The 25,064-nt window shown below is 39.2% G+C and overlaps 1 protein-coding gene across 1 annotated transcript in view; it reads left to right on the forward strand.

Moving 5' to 3' along the window:
• Positions 1-24,711, forward strand: part of LOC134730480 (basic proline-rich protein-like) — a 78,641-nt gene extending 53,930 nt beyond the window's left edge. Inside the window, exon 3 of the mRNA XM_063604742.1 lies at positions 22,851-24,711. Coding sequence (XP_063460812.1) covers positions 22,851-22,894 — 44 coding nt within the window. The 3' untranslated portion in view covers positions 22,895-24,711. The remainder of the gene's footprint in view (positions 1-22,850) is intronic.
• Positions 24,712-25,064: the final 353 nt, after the last annotated feature.

A 25,064-nucleotide genomic window follows, 5' to 3' on the forward strand; every position in this document is an offset into this window, starting at 1 on the left:
CACACAATGGACAAGTATGCAAAATCTCAACATTATTAATCATTAAGGAATCAAGCAAATGCAAATAAAAACCACAATAACACCCTACACTCCTATTAGAAAGGCTACCATTAAAAATGCAAAAGATAAACAAGTGTTGGTGAGGATGTGGAGAAAAAGGAACCCTTGCACACTGTTGTGGGGCATGTAAATTTGTATGGCTATTGTAGAAAACAATTTAGGGGTCCCTAAAAAAATTAAAAATAGAGCTAGCATAAGATCCAGCAATCCAGCTAAGGGGTATATATCCAAAGGTAATGAAATCAGTGTGTCAAAAAGATATCTGGCCTCTCATGTTTATTGCAACACTATTCATAATAGCCAGATATAAAAATCAATGAGGATAAAGAAAATATTGTACTTATATAAAATAAAATACTATTCAGCCATAAAAAGAAATCTTGTCATTTGCAACAACATGGGTACATCTGAAGGACATTAGGTTAAGTGAAATAAGCCAGGCGCAGAAAGACAAATACCACATGATCTCACTTATATGTGGAATCTAAAAATTTTATTCTGTAGAAATAGAGAGTAGAATGATGATTACCAAAGGCTGGGGTTGTGGGGAGTGAGAGAGGAGATATTGGGAAGATGTTGGTCAAATAATACACAATTGTAGTTAGAATGAATAAGTTCATGTGCAGAATGGCGACTAGTTAATGAAGATATATTATGTTCTTGAAAAATGCTAAAAGAGTTTAAAAATGCTAAGTGTTCTCACCACAGAAATGATAACTGTGAAGTAATAGATTTGTTGATTAGCTAGATTGAATCATTCCACAATGTGTATATATTCAAAACATTATATTGTACATATTAAATACATAGAATTTTATGTCAATTTTTTAAAATAAATAATTTGAAAAAAATAAAAGTAACTTCAGAAAATCCTTGTACAGCTCTCATAGGCATATAGTTCTCCATCGTTTGTTCTTTAAGCACATGCCAAAATCATTATTCTGGAATTTATCTCACTTTGTGATGATTATTTCTAGAGAAGCCTGTCTTTTCAAGTCACTGAGCTATTGAAGAGATGGTCTCACTCACCTTTGTCTTTTCCAGAAATTAGTCCAGTACCAGGGCAATAGTAAATATTTGTTTAGTAAATGAATGAATGAATGATGGGCACTATTTCAGATTATTAGAAGTGGAAAAGAATGGGGCATGGTGTTGCATGTCTGTAGCCCCAGCTACTTGGGAGGCTGAGGCAGGAGGATTGCTTAAGTCCAGGAGTTCAAGGCCATTCTGGGCAACATAGTGAGACTCTGCCTCAATATATATATATTTCTTTTTTATGGAAAGAAAACATTACCAAAATACCTACTTATGGTCCCAGACTACAATAAGAATGTGCCGTAATAGGAATGAACTTAAAATTGTTTCTGTATCTGCTCACCCTACTAGGCTTTTTCCTTATAAATGATATCACTGAATAGAAAATGATGGCAAATCATGTTTAACAATCATGCAATAATCACAATAATGGTGGGTACTATAACTGATACTGAGGCTGAGGATTACATTCATTTATAGCCTCAAGAAATTCTGACTAAAATGGCAGACTTGGAGACAGTGGTAGAGGGGACAATAGCAGACAAGGAATTTTTTTATTTGTTTGTTTATTTTTTAGAGACAGGGTCGTGCTCTGTCACCCAGGCTAAAGTGCAGTGGTGCCATCCTAGCTCACTGCAGCCTTGAATTCCTGGGTTCATGTGATCCTCTCACCTCACCCTCCTGAGTAGGCTGGGACTGCAGGTGCGTGCCACCATGCCCAGCTTCAGGCAAAGAATTTAAACAAATATTTGGAAGATGATGGAACGCAGAGAAGGAGCAATAATTAAATTACTAGAGCAAAGTAAGCTGCAACCTAAATGCCTGCAGAAGGGAATACCAAGAGAAGCAAATAGAATTGTTTCAGGACTCTGGTAAACAGTTAAAATAAGGAGCAAGACAGGACTGCTGGAAACAGAGGGAAACTCTGAAAAATCTATACTCAGAGTAGCTAGACTCTCCTACAAATGCCTTCTTGTCTCCCACCACAAACTAGATGTTTAGTCTCTGGATATACTGAATTAGAGAAGCTCTGGGATAGGAGACACCAGCTCAGCAGATGGTGATGGGGGAGGGTTAACTTCAGATACTGAAGGTGACACCCTGAGTTCATTTGTTCTTTTCCCGAAATGCCAACAATCAGACCTATGCCCTATCGGACAGGAGATCAGGGGATTTCTTCATCAAAAAATTGAATAGCTTTGGGATCCTCCAACCAAAAAGTCAGCTTTTTACCCAGGTAATTGAGAATAAAACTAGCCAATAAGCTTTATACTGCCTTAACCTGAAAGGTAGGTGATTAGCCAAAGATCTCTAGATGTTTGAAAATGACCCCTTGACACGAGAGGCACAGGTTCAATCAACCTAATATGGAAAAGGAACCCAGAGAATATTGAGATAGGGCAAGAAGAAGAAAAGAAAATCTTTTTAAAAAATCAGTAATATTCTCAGAGAAACAAGAGAAGATATTGCATCCTCACAACAAAAAACAATGTTACTTTGTAGCAAAGAAATAAGATGCTATATTTTAAAAAGAATAATTTGGGAACCCTCCCCACAAAAAAGTCCTTTTAGAAAAAAACGACAAATGAAAACCTTAAGAAAATAGAACAACAACAACAAAAGGCAGTGAAATATAAGAAAAAATGTAAGAAAATCCAGGAAGTTTGGGCCAGGTGCAGTGACTCATGCCTGTAATCCCAACACTTTGAGGCCAGAGGATGACTTGAAGCCAGGAATTTGAGACCACCTTGGGCAACAAAGTGAGGCCCCTATCTCTATTAAAAAAAAAAAAAAAAAAGAAGAAAAAAAAAAGAAAAAGAAAAAAAGAAAATTCAGGACTTTCAATATCTGATTAATAGGAGTTCCAAAAAAATAAAGAATGAAGAAAATGGAAATGAGGGAATTATCAAAGACACAACATAAAGAAAATTTTTCAAATTGAAAGAACGAGTCTATGTGTTTAAAGGGCCCACTCAGTGCCCATAGTAGCAAATGAAGACCAACAACAAGGCCAACAAGGCATAGCACTGTGAAATTTCAGAATACTACACATAAAATGAAGATTCTTTAACCTGAAGAGAGAGAGAAAAAAGTAGTATATGGAGGATTATGTCATCAGACTGCAAGAGCAGTAAGTACATGCAGAAGACAGTGCATCAATGCTCTCAAAATTCTAAGGAAAAATTTTCAACCTGGAGTTTTATATTTAGCCAAACTACTCATTAGTTATCAGAAAAAACCAAAGGTATTTTCAACGTGTGAGTCTCAAAAAATATACTTCCCTTCCATTCTTTCTTAAGATATTACAAGCCATGGCCGGGCATGGTGGCTCAAGCCTGTAATCCCAGCACTTTGGGAGGTCGAGGCGGGTGAATCACCTGAGGTCAGGAGTTCAAGACCAGCCTGGCCAATATGATGAAACCCCATCTCTACTAAAAATACAAAAAAATTTGCCAGGTGTGGTGGTGCACCCCTGTAATCCCAGACACTCAGGAGGCGGAGGCAGGAGAATTGCATGAATCCAGGTGGTTGCAGTGAGCTGAGACCATGCCACTGCACTTCAGCCTGGGCAGCAAAGTGAAACTTCGTCTCAAAAAAAAAAAAAAAAATTACAAGCCAGATGTGGTGGCTCACACCTGTAATCCCAGTGCTTTGGGAGGCTGAGGAGGGAGGGAGCCCTTGAGCCCAGAAGTTCAAGGCACTGAACTATGATCACACCAGTGCAGTCCAGCCTGGGTGACAGAGTGAGACCTTGTCTCTAAATTAAAAAATATATATATATATTATTTAATGAATTACTCCATCCAAACATATTTTTGGTCATCCTGGATCTTGGAAATTAGAAACAAATCATGAGCACTGAAATCCAGGACGTCCCAAAATAAAGGCAGGGTAAAGGAATTCCTGGATGGCAGCTATGTGTCTGGGATTGATGGATAATCTGATGCATTTTAACGATATACAAAATAGTATTGAGGATATTTTGAAGACCTTTCTGAGAATTTGGAAAGAATTTTTGATAGGTATGTGGGAAAATACATAAATTGGACAGATTGATAATTTGTAACTCAGAAAAAAAAAGAAAAAATGGAAAAAAGAAAACATTTCAAAATGAAAAACTATCATATTACACAGTGAATCAATATTAGATTATATTTTAATATTCATAATATTCTGAACAGTGACTGATCATTTAAAATATTTAGAGAAATTTTAGGGAAAGACAAATGGGGTTATATATCCTTACCTACTATGATATATATAATTAACAAAACAAGAATGAACAATATTAGCATATCATTACAAACTCCTTCACCTCAGCAAAATGTATGAATATTGAAAGTGGTAGCATTTAAGGAATAGGATGAGAAAGGTAGGGGAAAGGTTATAGTTTGCTACAATTTGTTACAAGCCTTTTTCTGTTCCACTGAACTTTTAAATTATGTGTATACATTATTTTAATACAAGTTAAAATTAGTTAAAAGTCAAAAGTATTACAAATTACAAATTATTATCATATATACACAGAGTCACATATAGAATACACTAGCCCTGTGTTAGTCTGGATCCTCCAAAGAGCAGAAGCCAAGATAGGATTAAATATGAAAAATATTTGTTAGGGTAAATACTGATGAAAGAAACATGGGGAGTTGGGAGAGGCTAGGAGAGCCATAGGACTATTATGCATGTCTGATTCTGAGTGAAGAAAAGGGAAAAAGAAAGGAGGAACGTAGGCAGGCAGGAAGGAAGGAAAAAGGAAGGACAGGGAGAAGCAACTTTTACTGTTGTGTAATCAAAGGAAAAGTCTACAAGACCACTGGAGGGTCCTCAAACCAAAGCAAACCGGCTGGGCGTGGTGGCTCATACCTGTAATCCCAGTACTTTGGGAGGCTGAGGCGGGCAGATCACCTGAGGTCAGGAGTTCGAGACCAGCCTAGCCAACATGGTGAAACCCTGTCTCTAATAAAAATACAAAAATTAGCCGGGTGTGGTGGTGCACGCCTATAGTCCCAGCCACTCGGGAAGCTGAGGCAGGAGAATCGCTTGAACCTGGGAAGTGGAGGTTGCAGTGAGCCGAGATCGTGCCACTGCACTCCAGCCTGGGTGACAGAGCGAGACTCCATCTCAAAAACAAACAAACAAACAAAAAACCACAAAGCAGACCATCAGAAGAGTCCTGGCATCTCCCAGGAACAGGCCTGTCTTCCTGCTGGATGGGAGCAGCTCCTGGAAAATTTGGCTTCAGTGCAAACCTAGCAATTGATTTCAGACCACAGAGGTAAGAGCTCTTGACCCATTAGACTTCCTGCTGTAGAAGATCTAAGAGGCACACTCTCATGGTTGCCACTGCCACAAGGACTATATTGAAAATAAAAAGATTTTATGTGATCTATTGAAATAAGTGTTTAAAAAAATCAAATTAGCAGGGGGTTTTTGTTTCTTTTTTTTTATTTGAAAAGAAGGGATTCTAGTATTACCTATCACTTAGGAGCTTTGTGAGAATAAAGTGAATAGAAAGATTAGATAAATAGATATAGATATGTCTTAATCTCATAGCCTGTCACATAGAAAATGCTATATCTTTATACATTAGGTAACAATGCTACAATAAGGTAGACAATTCTGGTTTTATTTATGTTACATCATCTTCCCCTTCCTGACACATGGAAGACTACTGTGTCACTTGATTTGATGAAAAAATGTGAGCAGAAGTGATGCATATCATATTCAGGCAGATGCAGTAAAAGTCCATTCACAATTCTTCATCTATCTTTCCCTACTGGTCATGAAGGAGGCCTCAAGTTGAGATGAAAGAGCTAACATACATCAAAGTAATCTGGATCTCTGGAAAATCCATAGAAAACACGTGCCCTAGAATAATTCCTGGACCTGCGGTAAACTTTGCATAAAGGAAGAAATGGATTTTTGTCTGCATTTTTTTTTTTTCTGAGACAGAGTCTTGTTCTGTTGCCCAGGCTGGAGTGCAGTGGCATAATCTTGGCTCACTGCAACCTCTGCCGTGGGTTCAAGGGATTCTCTTGCTTCAGCCTCCCAAGCAGCTGGGGTTACAGGTATGTACCATCACACCAGGCTATTTTTTTTTTCTTTTTTGTATTTTTGGTAGAGATGTGGTTTCACCATGTTAGCCAGGCTGGTCTCGAACTCCTGACCTCAAATGATCCACCTGCCTAGGCCTCCCAAAGTGTTGGGATTACACGTGTGAGCCACTGCATCCAGCCAATTTTTTTCCATGATAGCAACATAACCTAGACTCTCCTGACAAATACAGCTATTATTGTTGCTATTATTATTTCTAAAGATCTCATTGAACAAGTGACTGAATTTCTGTGTTTTTGTTTGTTTTGCAGTAATGTGGAACAAGTGACAATTTCATTTTTTAAGAATGCTGTTTGTACAAACAACCCCATCAAAAAGTGGGCAAAGGACATGAACAGACACTTCTCAAAACAAGACATTTATGCAGCCAAAAAACACATGAAAAAATGCTCACCATCACTGGCCATCAGAGAAATGCAAATCAAAACCACAATGAGATACCATCTCACACCAGTTAGAATGGCGATCATTAAAAAGTCAGGAAACAACAGGTGCTGGAGAGGGTGTGGAGAAATAGGAACACTTTTACACTGTTGGTGGGACTGTAAACTAGTTCAACCATTGTGGAAGTCAGTGTGGCGATTCCTCAGGGATCTAGAACTAGAAATACCATTTGACCCTGCCATCCCATTACTGGGTATATACCCAAAGGACTATAAATTATGCTACTATAAAGACACATGCACACATATGTTTATTGCGGCATTATTCACAATAGCAAAGACTTGGAACCAACCCAAATGTCCAACAATGATAGACTGGATTAAGAAAATGTGGCACATATACACCATGGAATACTATGCAGCCATAAAAAATGATGAGTTCATGTCCTTTGTAGGGACATGGATGAAATTGGAAATCATCATTCTCAGTAAACTATCGCAAGAACAAAAAACCAAACACCGCATATTCTCACTCATAGGTGGGAACTGAACAATGAGAACACATGGACACAGGAAGGGGAACATCACACTCTGGGGACTGTTGTGGGGTGGGGGGAGGGGGGAAGGATAGCATTGGGAGATATACCGAATGCTAGATGACGAGTTAGTGGGTGCAGCGCACCAGCATGGCACAGGTATACAAATGTAACTAACCTGCACATTGTGCACATGTACCCTAAAACTTAAAGTATAATAATAATAAATAAATAAATAAGAAAAAAAAGAATGCTGTTTGTAAAATAAGGAGAGAAAAATGGAGCTGATTGAACCATCAGAATGCAATGCAAGTCTGATTCTGAGTGAAGAAGAGAGGAGGGAAGAAAAGGAGGAAGGCAGGCAGGCAGGAAGAATGAAAGACAGGTGGAAGCATCTTTGACTGAAGTAAAGTCTAAGGAAAGAAGGAATTTGTAATTTGGAGTAATTTTTAATTTTTCTTTCTTCATAACCACATCCAATCTATTACTAATTCTTTTAGACTCACCTTCAATAAATATCCCAAATCCAGAAACTTTTCACCATTTTGAAACCATCTTAATCTCCTATCTGGGTTAATAGTCTCTCTCTCTCTCTCTCTCTCTCTCTCTCTCTCTCTCTCTCTCTCTCTCTCTCTTTTAAGACAGGGTCTCACTCTGTCACCCAGGCTGGGGTACAGTGGAGCAGTCTTGGCTTACGGCACCCTCCATCTCCTGGACTCAAGAGATCATCCCTTTATTTCACTGTATACAAAAATTAACTCAAGATAGATTAGAGACTTTTAAACGTAAGACCTGAAACAATAAAAGTTCTAGAAGAAAACCTAGGAAAAACTCTTCTGGACATTGGCCTAGGCAAAGAATTCATGACTAAGACCTCAAAGGCTAATGCAACAACAACAAAATAGGCAAATGGGACTTAAATTCAAAAGCTTCTGTACAGCAAAAGAGTCAACATAGTGAACAGAAAACCTGCAGAATAGGAGAAAATATTTTCAAACTTTGCATCCAGCAAAGGACTAATGTCCAGAAACTACAAGAAACTCAAACGATTCAACAAGAAAAAAACTACTCCAGCAGGGTGCGGTGGCTCAAGCCTGTAATCCCAGCACTTTGGGAGGCCGAGGTGGGTGGATCAGGAGGTGAAGAGATCGAGACCATCCTGGCCAACATGGTAAAATCCCACCTCTACTAAAAATACAAAGATTAGCTGGATGTGGTGGCACTCATCTGTAGTCCCAGCTACTCGGGAGGCTGAAGCAGGAGAATCGCTTGAACCTGGGAGGCGGAGGTTGCAGCCAGCTGAGATCGCGCCACTGCACTCCAGCCTGGCGATAGAGCGAGACTTGGTCTAAAAAAAACAAAAAGGAAAAAGAAAAAGAAAAAACTACACCATTAAAAAGTGGGCTGTTTTTCAAAAGAAGACATACAAATGGCCAAGAAGCATATTAAAAAATGCTCCACATCACTAATTATCAGAGAAGTGTAAATTAAAACCACAATGAGATATCATCTAACACCAGTCAGAATGGCTGGGATTGGTTTTATTTTGTTTTTTGTGTGTTCATTTTGTTTATTTGTTTGTTTTTGTTTTTAGGGACAAGGACTTTGTATTAATCTGTTTTCATACTGCTATAAAGAACTGCCTGAGACTGGGTAATTTATAAAGGAAACAGGTTTAACTGACTCACAGTTCAGCATGGCTGGGGAGGACTCAGGAAATTTACAATCATGACAGAAGGCAAAGGGGAAGCAGGAAGCTTCTTCACAAGGTGGCAAGAAGGAGAAGTGCCAAGGGAAGAGGGAAGAGCCCCATATAACACCACGAGATCTCTTGAGAACTCACTGCCTATCATGAGAACAGCATGGGGGAAACCAGCCCCATGATTCAGTTACTTCCACCTGGTCTCACCCTTGACACATGGGGATTATGGGGATTATAATTCAGGATGAGATTTGGGTGGTAACAGAAGGCCTAATCATATCAATCTTGCTCTGTCACCCAGGATAGAGTGCAGTGACATGATCACAACTCACTACAGCCTCAACCTCCCACACTCAACTGATGTACCCACCTCAGCCTTGCAAGTAGCTGGGACTACAGGCACATGCCACCATGCTGGGCTAACTTACTATTTTTTGTAGAGGCAGAGTTTCACTATGTTACCCAGGCTGGTCTTGAACTCCTGGGCTCAAGCCCAAGAGTCTGTCTGGAGCCCAGGAGTTCAAGACCAGCCTATGCAACATAGTAAGACCCTGTCTATGTTGAGACTGTCTAAATCCTCCTGCCTCAGCCTCCAAAAGTGCTGAGATTACAGGAGTGAAAAATGGCTATTATTAAAAATGAAAAAAAAAAAGATGTTGGTGAGGATGCAGAGAAAAGAGGATGCTTATACACTGTTGGTGGGGATGTAAATTAGTACAACTTCTGTGAAAAACAGTATGGAGATGTCTCCAAGAACTAAAAATAGAACTACCATTCAACCCAGCATCCCACTACTGGGTATCTACCCACAAGAAAAGAAATGATTATGTCAAAATCTACCTACACTCATGTTAATAGCAGCACTATTCACAATAACAAATATGTGGAACCAACCTAAGTGTCCATCAATGGATGGTTGAATAAAGAAGATGGTACATATATACCATGGAATACTACTCATCCATAAAAATACATGCAATCATGTTTTTTGCAACAACATGGATGGAACTGGAGGCTATTATCCTAAATGAAGTAACTCAGAAACAGAAAGCCAAATATCTCATATTCTCACTAGTAAGTGGGAGCTAAATAATATGTACACATGGACATAGAGGAATAACAGATATTGGAGACTTGGAAAGGTAGGAGGGTGGAAGTGGAGGGTGAAGGATGAGAAATTGCCTAATGAGTATGATGTACACTATTAGGATAATGGGACCATTAAAAGCCCAGACTTCATCACTCTGCAGTATATCCCTGTAACAAATCGGCACTTGTGCTGGCCCGGTGGCTCACACCTGTAGTCCCAGCACTTTGGGAGGCCAAGGTGTGAGGATCCCTTGAGCCCAGAGGTTCAAGACCTGCTGGGCAACATAGGGAGACCCAGTCTCTACAATTTTTTTTTTTTTTTTAACAGTTATCTGTGTGTGGTGATGTGCACTTGTGGTCTCACCTACTCAAGAGGCCAAGGTGAGAGGATTGCTTGAGCCTGGGAGCTCGAAGTTACTGTAAGCCGTGCACTCCAGCACTGCACTCCAGCCTGGCAACAGGGCAAGATCCTGTCTCAAAAAAACCAACCAACCAACCAAAGAAACAAGCAAAAATTCACTTGTACTCTCTAAGTCCTATAAAAATTTAAAATAATAATAAGAGGGAAGTTGATCTATGAAAAACCAAGCTTATAAGTATTAAATTAATAAAAGTCATTTGATAGCATTAATGTAAACCTTAATTTTGAATACCAAATTTAATATTGCTCCTCATCTTTTGATTTCTAAGCTGTGTTGAGATATAAGAGACAAATGAATAACTACTATCTTAGCTCCACAAGTTTCCTAGTAGAATTGGAGTCTGCTGAAGTCATCTGCATTGCACATTCATTAGGTATTTTATATATTTGATTTTTTTAAAAATTATTTTTATTTGGAGGCAGGGTCTCTCTATGTTGCCCAGGTTGGACTTGAATTTCTGGGCTCAAACAATTCTACCACCTCAGCATCCCAAGTAGCTGGGACTACTGGTGCACGCCACCTGAGTAGCTGGGATTACAGGCATGCGCCACCATGCCCAGCTAATTTTTGTATTTTCAGTAGAGACAGGATTTCGCCATATTGGCCAGGCTGGTCTCAGACTCCTGGCCTCAAGTGATCTGCCTGGGTGTGGTGAGATATTAGTATATTTAATATTAAATAAAAACTGTACAGTTCTTAGCAGAAGAAGCTTTGTACACTTTCCTAATTTCCACTTATCATTCTTTTTTTGTTGTTTTTTTGAGACAGAGTCTTGCTCTGTCACCCAGGCTGAAGTACAGTGGCACGATCTTGGCTCACTGCAACCTCCGCCTCCCGGGTTCAAGAGATTCTCCTGCCTCAGCCTCCCCAGTAGCTGGGATTACAGGCACGCACCACCACGCCTGGCTAATTTTTGTATTCTTAGTAGAGATGGGATTTCACCATGTTGGCCAGGCTGGTCTCAAACTCTTGACCTCGTGATCCACCCACCTCGGCCTCCCAAAGTGCTGGGATTACAGGTGTGAACCACCGTGCCCAGCGCTCCACCTGTCATTCTTGACCATTTTTTCATAAACTCAGACACTGGTTTGGGCTCTTGATGACTTATAGATGGTAAAAGGTTGACATTGTGGAAGACAGTGTGGTGTTTCCTCGAAGACAGAAATACCATTCGACCTAGCAATCCCATTATTGGGTGTATACACAAAGGAATATAAATCATTCTGTTATAAAGACACATGCATGTGAATGTTCATTGCAGCACTGTTCACAATAGCAAAGAACTGGACTCAACCTAAGTGCCCATCAATGATAGACTGGATAAAGAAAGTGTGGTACATATATGCCATGGAATACTAGACAGCCATGCAAAAGAATGAGGTCATGTCCTTTGCAGGGACATAGTTGGAGCTGGAAGCCATTATCCTTAGCAAACTAACTCAGGAACAGAAAATCCATACTGCATGTTCTCACTTATAAGTGGGAGCTAAATGATGAGAACATGTGTACACATAGAGGGGACCAACACACACTGGGGCCTATGAGAGGGTGGAGGGTGGGAGGAGGCACAGGATCAGGAAAAGTAACTAATGGGTACTAGGCTTAATTCCTGAGTGATAAAATAATCTGTTCAACAATTCTCCATGACATGAGTTTAGCTATGTAACAAACCTGCACATGTACCCCCAAACTTAAAAGTTTTAAGAAAAAGAGAACTGGGGGGCAAGGGGAGGGAGAGCATTAGGACAAATACCTAATGCATGTGGGGCTTAAAACCAGATGACGGGTTGATAGGTGCAGTAAACCACCATGGCACATGTATACCTATGTAACAAACCGGCACATGTATACCTATGTAACAAACCTGCACATTCTGCCCATGTATCCCAGAACTTAAATTAAAAAAAACAAAAAACAAAAAACAGAGAGAACTGTCACAAGCAAAAGTATATCACAAGCAAAAATATGTTTTTCTTGAAGACCAACAAGCTCAAATAGATCTCTTTGAATTCTTTCTGTAAGTGAACTTTTAAAAAGGGAAGGTTTAGGAATGGAAGAGAAAAAAGAAAAGAAGACACCACTTTCTCAATTAGGAGGAACCCTAAGGCCATCTACTACTTACCCGTAAAGAAAGTAAGGTTTATAGAAAAAAACCCAGTGAGGAAAAGCCAGGTGCAATACCACATGCATTCAAGGAACTTTAAAGAGTGCTTCTCAAAGAAAAGGGTCAGAGTGTGCCTTTGGGGCAGGTAGGAGGATGAAAGAATTTTATCGCAGTCACTGCAGGCTGTGGCATAAACTGGAAAAGGTTGAGAAAGTACTGCTTTAACCTTTTCACTAGTGACATGAAAAACTCCAGCCCCCAGCATTGTTACCTACTTTTGTTATCAGTAGGTATCCTCTTTTGGAGGCGAAGTGAGGCAAGAAACGCCTTGAGTTCCCTCAAGTGTAAAGCCAATAGCTTTTATTTTGTCCTCCTGTTAACCCACATGAATTTAACACTCCAACCATGGGATGTTGCTGCTCCATTCAAATGAGATCACAGAGTATTAGAAATACCCTAACTGGGCCAGGCACTGTGGCTCATGCCTGTAATCCCCAGCACTTTGAGGGGCCAAGGCAGGCGGATTGCCTGAACTCAGGGGTTCAAGACCAAACTGGGCAAAGTGGGGAAACTCTGTCTCTACAAAAAATACAAAAATTAGCCAGATATGGTGGTGTGCCCCTATAATCACAGCTACTTAGGGGGCTGAGGTGTGAGGATCACTTGAGCCCAGGAGGTGGAGGTTGCAGTGATCCATGTTCACACCGTTGCAGTCCAGCCTGGGTGACAAAGTGAGACCCTGTCTCAAAGAGAAAAAAAAAAGAAATGCTCTAACTGATTATAATCCTTACCACAGCTGCTTTGCATCATCCTGAGATGGGCCATGTAGCCCGCTCAAGGCGTGGTGTTTCCTCTAGACACATCAGAAATAGGATAGGACAATATTCTAACTGAAATGACATATGACAACTCAAAACTATGTGTGGCCAACTGGGAGCTAGCCTCTTAGAATGATCCAAAAACTGTTTAATTTGGTTAGCACTTTTGATAAATAAATACTGAATTTGAATGCCCTTAGACCATAGACATGCTTACTCTGATTTGCAAAAGCCAACTACCTCTTCTAGATTCTATTATTCGCTACTTTATTTCCCTGTCTCTGAACTCCCCAATACACCTTGTAATGTTTACTTTTAGATGTCAACTTGACTGGATTACTGAATACACAGAAACCTGGTAAAGCATTATTTTGGGGTGTGTCTGTGAGGGTGTTTACAGAAGCGATTAGCATGTGAGTGTGAGTGGACTAGGTGAGGAAGACCCTCCCTCAACGTGGGTGGGCACCATCCAATTTGCCAGGGCTGGAGAACAAAAACAGAGGACAGACAAATATGTCCATCTATTTCCTAGAGCTGGGATGCATTCTTCCTCTCCTATCCTTGGACATCAGAACTCCAGGCTCCGGCCTTTGGACTCCAGGACTTAACACCAGCAGCTCCCAGATTCTCAGGCATTCAGCCTCCAACTGAGAGTTACACCATTGGCTTTCCTGATTTTGAGGCCTTCAGACTTGGTTTAAGCCATGCTACCAGCATCCCAGAGCATCCAGTTTGCAGATGGCCTATTGGGAGACTTCCCACCCTCCATAATTATGTGAGCCAATTCCCCTAATAAATCCCCTGTCATATGTCTATGCACATATCCTATTATATCTGTCTTTCTGATAACTCTAATACACATCGTCTACATATATTTGTGCAACTTACCTGTCCCCTACAAGTATTTGGGCTTGCTACTTCCTTTGTAGCCTGCATTAGGCAAATGCTCCATTTCTATCCTTATTTTATTTTGCTTTTCTTTTTTTAAATTTTTTACTCTTTCTGGCATGTGCCTCTAGATGTGATTCTTTCCTTATTTTAAAGTATGCTCAGGCCAGGCACGGTGGCTCACACCTGTAATCCCAGCACTTTGGGAGGCCGAGGTGGGTGGATCACCTGAGGTCAGGAGTTCGAAACCAGCCTGACCAACATAATGAAACGTCATCTCTACTAAAAATACACAACTAGCTGGGCGTGGTGGCAAACGCCTGTAGCCCCAGCTACTTGGGAGGCTGAGGCAGGAGAATCACTTGAACCCAGGAGGCGGAGGTTGCAATGAGCCAAGATCATGCCATTGCAGTCCAGCCTGGGTGACAAGAGTGAAACTCCATCTCAAAAATAAATAAATAAAAATAAAGTATGCTCAGCTATGCATTGCCCAGCAAACTTACCACACTATAATACAGTAATTATAGCTAACATTTATACAGCTATTATGTGCTAAACACAATTCTGTGTTTTCTATATATCAGTTCATGTAATCCTCACAACTAATTTATGGATAGGTATAATTATTTTTTCTACTTTTAAGAGAAGAAAAGAGGTTAAGAGACTTGCCCATAGAGGAAGTAGTATTAAAACCCAGATGGTCTGACTCCAAAATCCACCTCTCAGCCACTATAGAATATAATGAGCCCTTGATGTCTGCACCACATAATGTCAGTTATTTTCTGTATACACCTTATACATTTTAACAATACAAATCTTTTCCCAATATCAAGCCAATTCTCTGTTCCCACAGAGAAATCAAAGCTCTAATATCAGATTCAGTGTCTCAGGCTCTCTTGCATGTCTCCCTCCTGTTTACCTGCAACCATGCACATTTTCTTTTAAATCCATGCATTCCCACTGTTGGGACTAACTCAGGGCCATGTTTCAGCCCGAGTCTTTTCCTCTAAGGTATATTCTAGGTCATCTTCCACTAAATATGAGTTCAATAATATATGAACAGAGGCCACTATGAGCTACTTTAATCCCAGCAGAACCCTAGCTTTCTTTGCTCCAAGTTCTTCCAGCACTGTGCATACAGGGGCTCATTGAGAAGGACATTATCTCTGCAGAGTCTCATTCCCCAAATCTCACCTTTCTTCAGCGTCGAAATCACAAAACCTTGGTTAAAGTTGTTCTTCTCAGGGTGATGCAGGCATTCTTTTCTGCCACCTATTTTCCTGTTCCAGGAGGAATTTGCCTATTTTCTCTAGCATTGAATATTACTCCTTCAGCCCTGGCTGAGGAATAGGATGAAGAAGAAAATTGATCTTGGAGTGGAGAACACAGAGCAATCCAGCAGTACTTGGTATTTTTAAGTCAGAAGTTTACATACTGAGGCTCTGTCTTGAGCCAGACACCCTAGAACTGAATCCCCGTCTTCACCAAGACAATGGTCTACTTACTGGATCCCATACTTGTGCATTAGCCTTGCTCTTCCTGTGGGGATTTATCCATAAATAGGACAACAGCCCTTAAAGTTTAAGATTCTTTAGTGATCTTACCTCCTAAACCTTAGCCGTGTATATATGCTTTGATCAGTTTAACTACACCAGATGTTGGTGATCAGAATTCCAAATTCTGCTTTTTAAAAATTTTTTAAATTTTTTGAGACAGGGTTTTGCTCCGTTGCCCAGGCTGGAGTGCAGTGGCACAATCATGGCTCACCACAGCCTTGACCTCCTGGGCTCAAGTGATCCTCCCATCTCTGCCTCCCAAGTAGCTGGGGCTATAGGCACATATCAGCACACTGGACTAAATTTTTATTTTTTGTAGAGACAGGGTCTCACTATAATGCTTAGGCTGGTCTTGAACTCCTGGGCTTAAGCAGCCCTCTGACTTCAGCCTCCCAGTGTGCTGGGATTCCAGGCATGGGCCACCGCAGCTGGCTAGAATTCCAACTTCTGAGTCATATGCTGCTAGGTTGGGCTTTGGACTCCAATTCTAATGTAGTCTACTCGTGATTCAATCAGGACTTTGTGGGTCCCCAAGGATTTCTCTTGTTTAGGTCACAGGCAGACTGAAAGACTGTTCACCAAGAACTACACCCTAAATTCAGATCCGGAAATCCTATGACTTGAATGGAGTGAGGGGAACGTAAAGATGAATACAAGGAAAAATGAATCATAGGCATGAAAGGCATTTCTCAAAGAGGCCTAAATCTGAACTCATGTAAAACATAATCTCCTAAACTTTCCTAGGGCTGTAGTTGTGTTTTTGGAGTTAGTTTGGGGCATGAAAGCTGTATCAGAAGGATACACAGCATCCAAGCACTATGTTCATCTTACAACATCAGCCGTATTGGAGATTGGCACTCCAAAAATGGAGACTTGGCCAGGCGCGGTGGCTCACACCTGTAATCCCAGAACTTTGGGAGGCTGGGGCAGGCGGATCACCGAGGTCAGGAGCTCGAGACCATCCTGACCAACATGGTGAAACCCTGTCTCTATTAAAAATACAAAAATTAGTTGGGCATGGTGTTGTGCGCCTATAGTCTCAGCTAATTGGGAGGCTGAGGCAGAAGAATTGCCTGAACCCGGGAGGCAGAGGTTTCAGTGAGCTGAGATTGCGCCACTGCACTCCAGCCTGGGTGACAGAGCAAGACTCCATCTCAAAAAAAAAAAAAAAAAAAAATGCAGACTTAAGGGATGCTAGGCCACTGCTGGAGCTTTAAAGTTGGTCAGCCACCCCAAAAGTGTCTCAGTGTCTCCTAGCAAAGAAAAAATTAGGGAGAAGTCCAGGATAACTTCTGAATGCCTTGTAAGATGGGGGTACCAAAACCCCAGACAAACAATGTAAGAGAGAATGTGATGATTTCAGTTTTGGTTTGTAGCTGTCTGTAATATTCAGGAATAGATGTCTAGCAGGTGGTTGGACATACTGGTCTGAAATCAAATTACAGAGAGTTCTGGGATAGGGATAAAGATTTGTGAGGCAGAAGCCAAAAAGGTAGTAACTGAAAGCTTGAGGTGATCTTTAGATCTTCTGCAACCCTATTATTCTATAATTATTGCTTTTCATGTTGATGACAAATTTAATTTTTGCCTACCAGTTGAGTGCATAATGTTTTAAATGGGCAGAAATAAGTGCCACTCTTCTTTTGTATCTTCTGTGACATAATGCATCGATTCTGTATTTAACTGCTCTATGTGAGGATACTCTTTTAAAGAATGTTAATTGGTGCAGAAAAGGAAAAGGAGTGGAGTACTGTTATGAAGATTCTGATGTGAAGCTCCTCAGCAGCACCTCTCATTTTCAGGCAGATGTTTTACTTTGACTTTTAATGTCTCTGGTTAGGAATATTTCTCATAATGGAATGGAGAATATATTCATCATAATATTTGAAATTCCTGTTGAAAAATTAAAATTTCTTATTCCCTTTCAGAGCTACTATGTTATGATATCTCAAACTAATATTTGAGACTCCCTGGCTTGATAACTATGATTCCATTGAAGATGACTATTGAGGTAATCAACTCTTTAACAATTCTCAAACTTTAGTATACATGTCAGTCAGCTGGGTACTTACTAAAAATATGGATTCACACCTATTCTCCAACCCTAGTTTTGTTTAGTAAGTCTAGGAAAAGGCCAACATATTTGCATTTTAATAAACACTTGTATCTGTGATTACCTGATTACACATTGAGAAATAATATTTATTTCTTAGTATTACCCTAGAAATTCCAGGAGAAGTGTAGAATAGGATTTCTTAAAACCTGAGATCCAAACATCCCAAAGGAGCCTGTGAATAAAATTTAAAGTGTTCACGAACTTGGGTGGGGTAAAATACATCTTTATTTTCAGTAACTCCTAATTAAACCTAACATTAAAAAAATTGTAAACGTAGACAACAAAGCACAGTATTAACTTTGTCATCAGCAGAAAACACTGAAATTTTTATATTGCATTGGAGTTGCTGCAGATATCTTGAAGTGTTGTTTATAACCATCACTACTTAAAAATTATGGTAGTTACCAGACTGCCATTAGATTTCATTTAATTTAATAAAGAAGCATACGTATTACTCTAAAATTAAATTTGAAAACATTTTGAAAACTGTGTCTTGATAAAATTGGTTTCTTTCATAATCCTACATATTTCTAAAAGCATTTACAAATTATTACAAGAATAGTCCATAGGCTTTGCTAAAATATTTAAAAGCTCAATGGCACTAGAAGGTTAAGAATCTTAGTGTAGGAAAGAATAGTTCCTTATTGAGACATTAGGGAGGTATATTACTTAATTCCATGGGAAAAATCACAAATACTTATAGATCAGATGAGATTTTTGACTCAGTCTCCATTTCCCCTTTCCTGATGAATTTTTCACTCTTCAATATCTCTTCTCATGGACTACATATCTTCCCCGATTTGTTTACTCCTCCTCAACAGTTGAATGGCTCTGTTTTCCATCAACGGTGACAGCTTTTAATCACAGATCTCAAGCCCATTATGAACATTAATTAATGTCTGACATCGCTTAATGAGGTAGGTAAAAACTATTACTGTTTCATAGATGGGAAAATCAGGTTTAGGCAAGTTTGGTGGCTTGTTCTTAGGCCACCCAAGAAATTGTGGCTCATTTCCAAAATCCAATGCTTATTCTCCTCACAGGCAAATGATGTTTTTTTTTTTCTTTCACAGTATACCAATCTGTTGCAAAACCTATTTTGCAAAAAATAGATTATTGATATAGGCATGGAAATAATCTTTCTTAAGGCAGAAACATTTGATGATATCAATATTCATACTGCTTCAACCCAACAATGTATTGGTTGGGTTTTCTCTGAAAAATAATAGATGTCTTGGTTGGAGGGGAAAAGCCCCTGCTCAAATAAACCATTAAAACCACTATCCGTTGTTTTGAATACAATAAAAGTCGATTTTTAAAAAAGAGAAAAAACCCACTACCCATTTTGAAATAAAGCAGTTAGTTTCTTCTTGTATTTAGAAACTCTACCCAGTAAGAGTCGGAGAGGAACAAAGTGAACATTAGTTATCAAAATGCATTGACTTACCTTTTGCTCTTAAGACACCACACACAGTCGGTAAGTACTTTTGTCTTTTTGTGGTAACTTTGTTTTCTATGGACTCATGTTGCTTTGATCAATGGTATTTGTGTGCCTCGTCTTAATCTAACTTTTTTGTTGTTTGACCAGTCCATCTGGCTTGACAGGCTAATGTGAAAAATTTGAAAATTGTTTGTGATTTGTCTTTTTAAATAGCATTTGCTCTTCTCTTGTTGTTTTGCTAAATCCTCACTTGCCTGGCAAATAAGGCAAACAGAAGGAATATGATTTGGAATAGCTGAATAAATAAATATTTGAGAGAGAAAGGAAAGCTTATTTTTTATAGAAAAATCCAATTAATATATGAGAAAAGAATGAGGAAACTTTAAAATTTCCAATAGACAAACACAATTGTTGCAGGTAAAATATGTGGAAGGATTCTAAAATCAGTGGGAAAAAGTTTGAGGAAAAATAAGATATTTGCATAGTCTCAAATTATTACCCCTAACATACTTATTAATAATGGTAAAAGAGGGATAATTACATGGAGAAATTTGGCAGATACCACCATGTCTCCTGGTATTCTCTAAAATTAGTAGGCCTTAAATAAATATATTAACTTTTCTCTCAAGCCATCTCTTCCTGCTCTATATTCGATTTTCATTTAAATTATTAACAATTAGCCAATTTCTTGAGCTAGAATTATCAGAATAACCTTTGACCTCTCTTTCAAGACCTACTGTCCCTTCCTTCCTTCCCATAACTATTTGCCAGATTCTCTATTAGTCACTGAGAGCACTATTGTGAAAGAGCAGACACGGCCAGTTAATACTCATGGAGTTTACAACATAGTGGGGAATATACATAAGAAACATAATACATAAATAAAATAATTACAACATGTAAGAGATGCCATAAAGAAAATATAGAGGGTAATATGGTAGAAATTTACTGAGATAAAAATATTGAAGAAGGCTAATTCAGCTAAGCCTTCTGAAGCTGAGACCTGAAAGATGAGAAAGTTATGTCAAATGCTGCTAAGAAGTCCAACAATTAACAACATTAAAATCTTTTGCTCTGAAAAAGACACTGGTAGAAAATGAAGACAAACCTACAGACTGGAAGAAAACATTTAAAGTCACATTTCTGACCAAAAAAACCACCACCACCACCACCACCAAGAACCTGTGTTCAGAATATACAAAGAATGCTCAAAATTCAACAATTAAAAAAACAAAAATATAAACAAATCAACTCAAAAAGATATGTTGATGGTAAATAAGCATATGAAAAGATATGGTACTCATTATGGAAATGCAAAGTATGATCACAATGAAATGCCCAAAATACCTATGAGAATAGAGAAAAATTCCTGATATTACCAAATGTTGGTGAGGATGTGGATCAACTGGAATCCTCATATTTTGCTGTCATAGCCACTTTGAAAAACAATTTGACAACCTCGTTGATTTAAGCAGATTTAAACAATACTTACCATCATATATTCTATCATGTAAGAACATACTTTTCATAATGCAGGAGTCTGACTCTCAGATTTATGAAAGGTTATGTTCACACTGAAATCTGTACATGAATGTTTATTGCAGTTTTATTTGTAATTGTCAAAACCTGGAAACAATTCAAACTTGAATAAATGAATTAGCAATTTGTGGTATATCTATACATTGGAACTCTTCTTAGCAATAAAATATGGGAAATATGGTGGATTCATGTAGCAACATGAATGAATCTCAAATATATTTTGTGAAAGTGAAAGAAGATAGAAGCAAAAAAATTTATATTGTATGATTTTACATATTTAACATTCTAAACAAGGCAAAAATATTAAGATGGGAGACAAATCAGTGGTTGCCACGAGTAGGGTAGAGATGGAGGCTCACCATAAAGAGGAAGCAGGAAGGAATTTGGGGAGTGATGAAACTTTTTTTTTTTTTTTTGAGATGGAGTCTTGCTCTGTTGCCCAGGCTGGAGTGCACCAGCATGATCTCAGCTCACTGCAACCTCCGCCCTCCTGGATTCAAGCGATTCTCCTGTCTCAGCCTCCTGAGCAGCTGGGATTACAAGTGCAGGCCACCACTCCCAGCTAATTTTTGTAGACATGGGGTTTCACCATGTTGGCTAGGCTGGTCTCGAACTCCGGACCTTAAGTGATCTGCCCATCTCGGCCTCCAAAAGTGCTGGGATTACAGGTCAGAGCCACTGTGCCCAGCCTGATGAAACTGTTTGGTATATGACCGTGATGATGCTCTATGAATTTGTCAAAATTCATAGAAATATGAATTATAATAAGTGAGTTTATATAAATTTTAAATCTGTAAAATTTTTTAAAAGTTAAGCAAAATAAGAATTGAGAAAAGACTTTTCGAGTTTTTCATTATGCATTTCATTGGTGACTGAGCAGTTTTGATGAAGTGGGGCTAATGGAATCCAAATTGCATTATGTTTAAGAGGAAGTGAAGTGAGTAAATGGAAACATGTATGTGGACTTTTCTAGAAGTTTGGCTATAAAGGGGAGAAGGGAGGTAGATGGATGAGAATGTGAGCTTCTAATAAATTTTAATTTTTTGGGATGAGACCAATTAGAAATAAAACTAATAAAAATGTGCAAGACCTCTACTGAGAACATTACAAAATTTAATAGAAGATATAAAATTTCCAAATAAGTAGATGCATCATGTTCACTGATGAGATGACTTAATGCTACAAAAATCTAAGTGTTCCCTTAATTAATTTATAAATCCAAACAATCTCAATAAAAATGCTAATGTGTGTGTGTGTATATGCATGTGTGTACTTTGCCAAATGGATTCCAAAATTCATTAGGACAAGCAAATGTATAAGAATGGCCAAAATAATCTTTGACAATATTAGGAATTACTTCATCAGTTTTGAAGACACATTATAAAGCTATATTAATAGAAACACTGTGGAACTGGTTCAGGAATAGACATCCGATTTTGAGATAGGAGCAAGGTCGTCTCCTTGAGGAACAATTCTACAATTCTACCAATAGAGTATACTGTAAATTTTCCACTTTGCCTTCCTGAAAGTCACTAGAGGCTGTTTGATAGGTTATCTGTGTACTGGAAAGAGGGTAACATCCAGATTTTTCTGGGATTACTGGGACAGACTTGGAGTTGATGCTAATTTGTGGAGAATTCAAATGGTCTTTGGCCAAATAGTCAGAGTGGGGATTTATAGATGTTAGATGTTATATGGAGCTTTGGTCTAATTTCTTCTCACAGTGGGCCCTACGGTAATTCTCTTTATTTCTGAATTTGTAGTTCCCAAGAAAACGCTTGAAAACCAACAGACTCTTCAAACTGGGTCTATTGCCTGTAGAATGTTGGATAATATGAAAAGGGCCAAGTAGAAACCACTAGAATTACTCTGATCAACCGAAATGTTAAATCAAAAGCAATAGTGCATCAATGAGATCTGTGGAGATTAATGTCACCATGAAAGTCTTGAGGGATGCAAGAGTGTTGATTTAGCTTGTCATGATGGTAGTGGGCTTTTGGAGAGTGATAGAGGATTTTCAGAAATTTTTTTTTTTTTTTTTAGATGGAGTCTTGCCCTGTTGCCCAGGCTGGAGTGCCGTGGCTTGATATTGGCTGTCTGCAACCTCCGCCTCCCGGGTTCAAGTGATTCTCCTGCCTCAGCCTCCCAAGTAGCTGGGATTACAGGTGAGCGCCACCACACCTGGCTAATTTTTGTATTTTTAGTAGAGATGGGGTTTCACCATGTTGGCCAGGCTGGTCTTGAACTCCTGACCTCAAGTGACCAGCCTGCCTTGGCCTCCCAAAGTGCTGGGATTACAGGCATGAGCCACCGTGCCTGGCCAACTTTCATAAACTTAATCAGGTGGTGACAGGAAATACTACTGCTTTTATGTATGTAGTCTCTTTACTGGATCAAAACAACAAAATCTCTGATACCTAGTATGCAGCTATTGCTCTGGCAAATGCTTTATTCACTCTATTCCAACCAAGAAGCAATTTGCTGTCACATGATTAAGACAAAAAAAAATTCACTGTTACTTTCAGCTCTGTGGCTCTCTGTCATAATCCAGGCTACATAATCTATGAAATCATACTTATAGATCTACTGGGAAACTTTAGTAAGACACATTTGTGCTGGGGGAGGAGATAAATCCCATGAAAACTTATTGGGTTCCCAAGGTCCCTGGGGTTCGAGATATACTGAGATCTCTCCTCCAAAGTAAAAGTTAACTTGATGTATCTCCCACCCACTAGCATTAAACAAGTGGGTACTTTGTGGATCTGGATCCAACATATGTCTAATTTGTGTGATTTGCTTTGCCCATTTACTGAGTTTCGAATGGAGCTCAGAGCAAAAGAAGACTCTGAAGCTGGTCCAGGTTACAGTACAAGTTATTTTACCATTTAGGCCATATGAATCAGCAGGTCTGTGACTTTTAGGGCTGTTCCATGGAGCTTCTGGCGAATCCCCATAAAGAATGACAATCTATGCTTATAAGATTTTAAGACAAAGTTATGTAGATATATTCATTCACCTTTTTAGAAATGGCATCTTTCTTGCCACTCATTTCTGGTAGAGATTGAATATCTGACCATGGGACATCAAATGACCAGGCAATCTGAGATGAGTATCATGAACTGGATGTATCTGATCCCCAAAGCTCTAAAGTTGGACATCAACAGCAAAACCCCATTATAAAGTGATAGTGGTGTGAGATTGAGCTCAAAGAGGTACTGAATATGTGATTTGCATGAATTGAGGTTTAGACTCTCATGACACCTACTGTTATTGCATTGCTGCCTGTCCTTCAACTCACTCTTCTGACCTCATGGGGAGTTCCCCCTGACTGAGGAAGAAAAAAATTCAGGCCTGGTTTACATATGATTCTGAGTGATATGCTGACACAGATAGAAGTGAATTGATGCATAATTATGGCCCAACTCAGAGGTGGTCTGGAATGATAGTAAGGAAATGAAATACTTCTACTGAGCAGGACTTCAAGCAGTATATCCGTCTGCTTGCCCACTCCGCCTGGAAGGAGAGATGGCCAAAAATATGGATCATATTGACAGTGGCTAGTGATTGTCACTGGAAATTCAATGACTTGAAAGATACACAACTGGAGGAATGAAGATAAGGAGATCTGGGCAAAAGGTATTTGTATGTGCCCCCAGAATAAGGACAGAATATGAGTATTTGTCTCATGTGAATTCCTACCAAAGGTCACTGACTGAAGAGTCTTGCAGTTACCAGGTAGACAAGAAGACCCATTGTATGCATAACATTCAGCTTCCAGCTTCATCTACAAGTGCTTCCTCAAGGGCTTATGAACAAAGTGGCCTTGACAGCAGGAATGGAGATTACACATGGGTTCAACAACATGAACTTACTCTCATCAAGGCTGATCTGATTAATGCCACTGCTGAGTGCTTGCCTGGCCAGTAGCCTAGCTGAGCCTCTGAAAGAGCAGGATTCCCCAGGGAGACCAGTTACCAATCTGTTGGCAGGTTGATTTTCTTGAATATACTGTCACTTTGGATAAATTTGGCTTTAAAATTTGTGTTATTTGTCTGAAATGTCTGTCAGCATCACCATCAATTAACCTATGAATATTTCATTCACTATCATGGTATTACACATGATAGTGTTTCTCCAAGTATGATCCATGAAACCATAGGGATCTCCAAGACCCTTTCAGGGGATCTATAAGGCCAGAACAATTTTTAAAACAGAACTAAGACATTACTTGCCATTTTCTTTGTGTTTACATTTATA

The sequence above is a fragment of the Pan paniscus genome, chromosome 4 (genome assembly GCF_029289425.2).
Source record: "Pan paniscus chromosome 4, NHGRI_mPanPan1-v2.0_pri, whole genome shotgun sequence".
NCBI classification, from domain to species: Eukaryota; Metazoa; Chordata; class Mammalia; order Primates; family Hominidae; genus Pan; species Pan paniscus.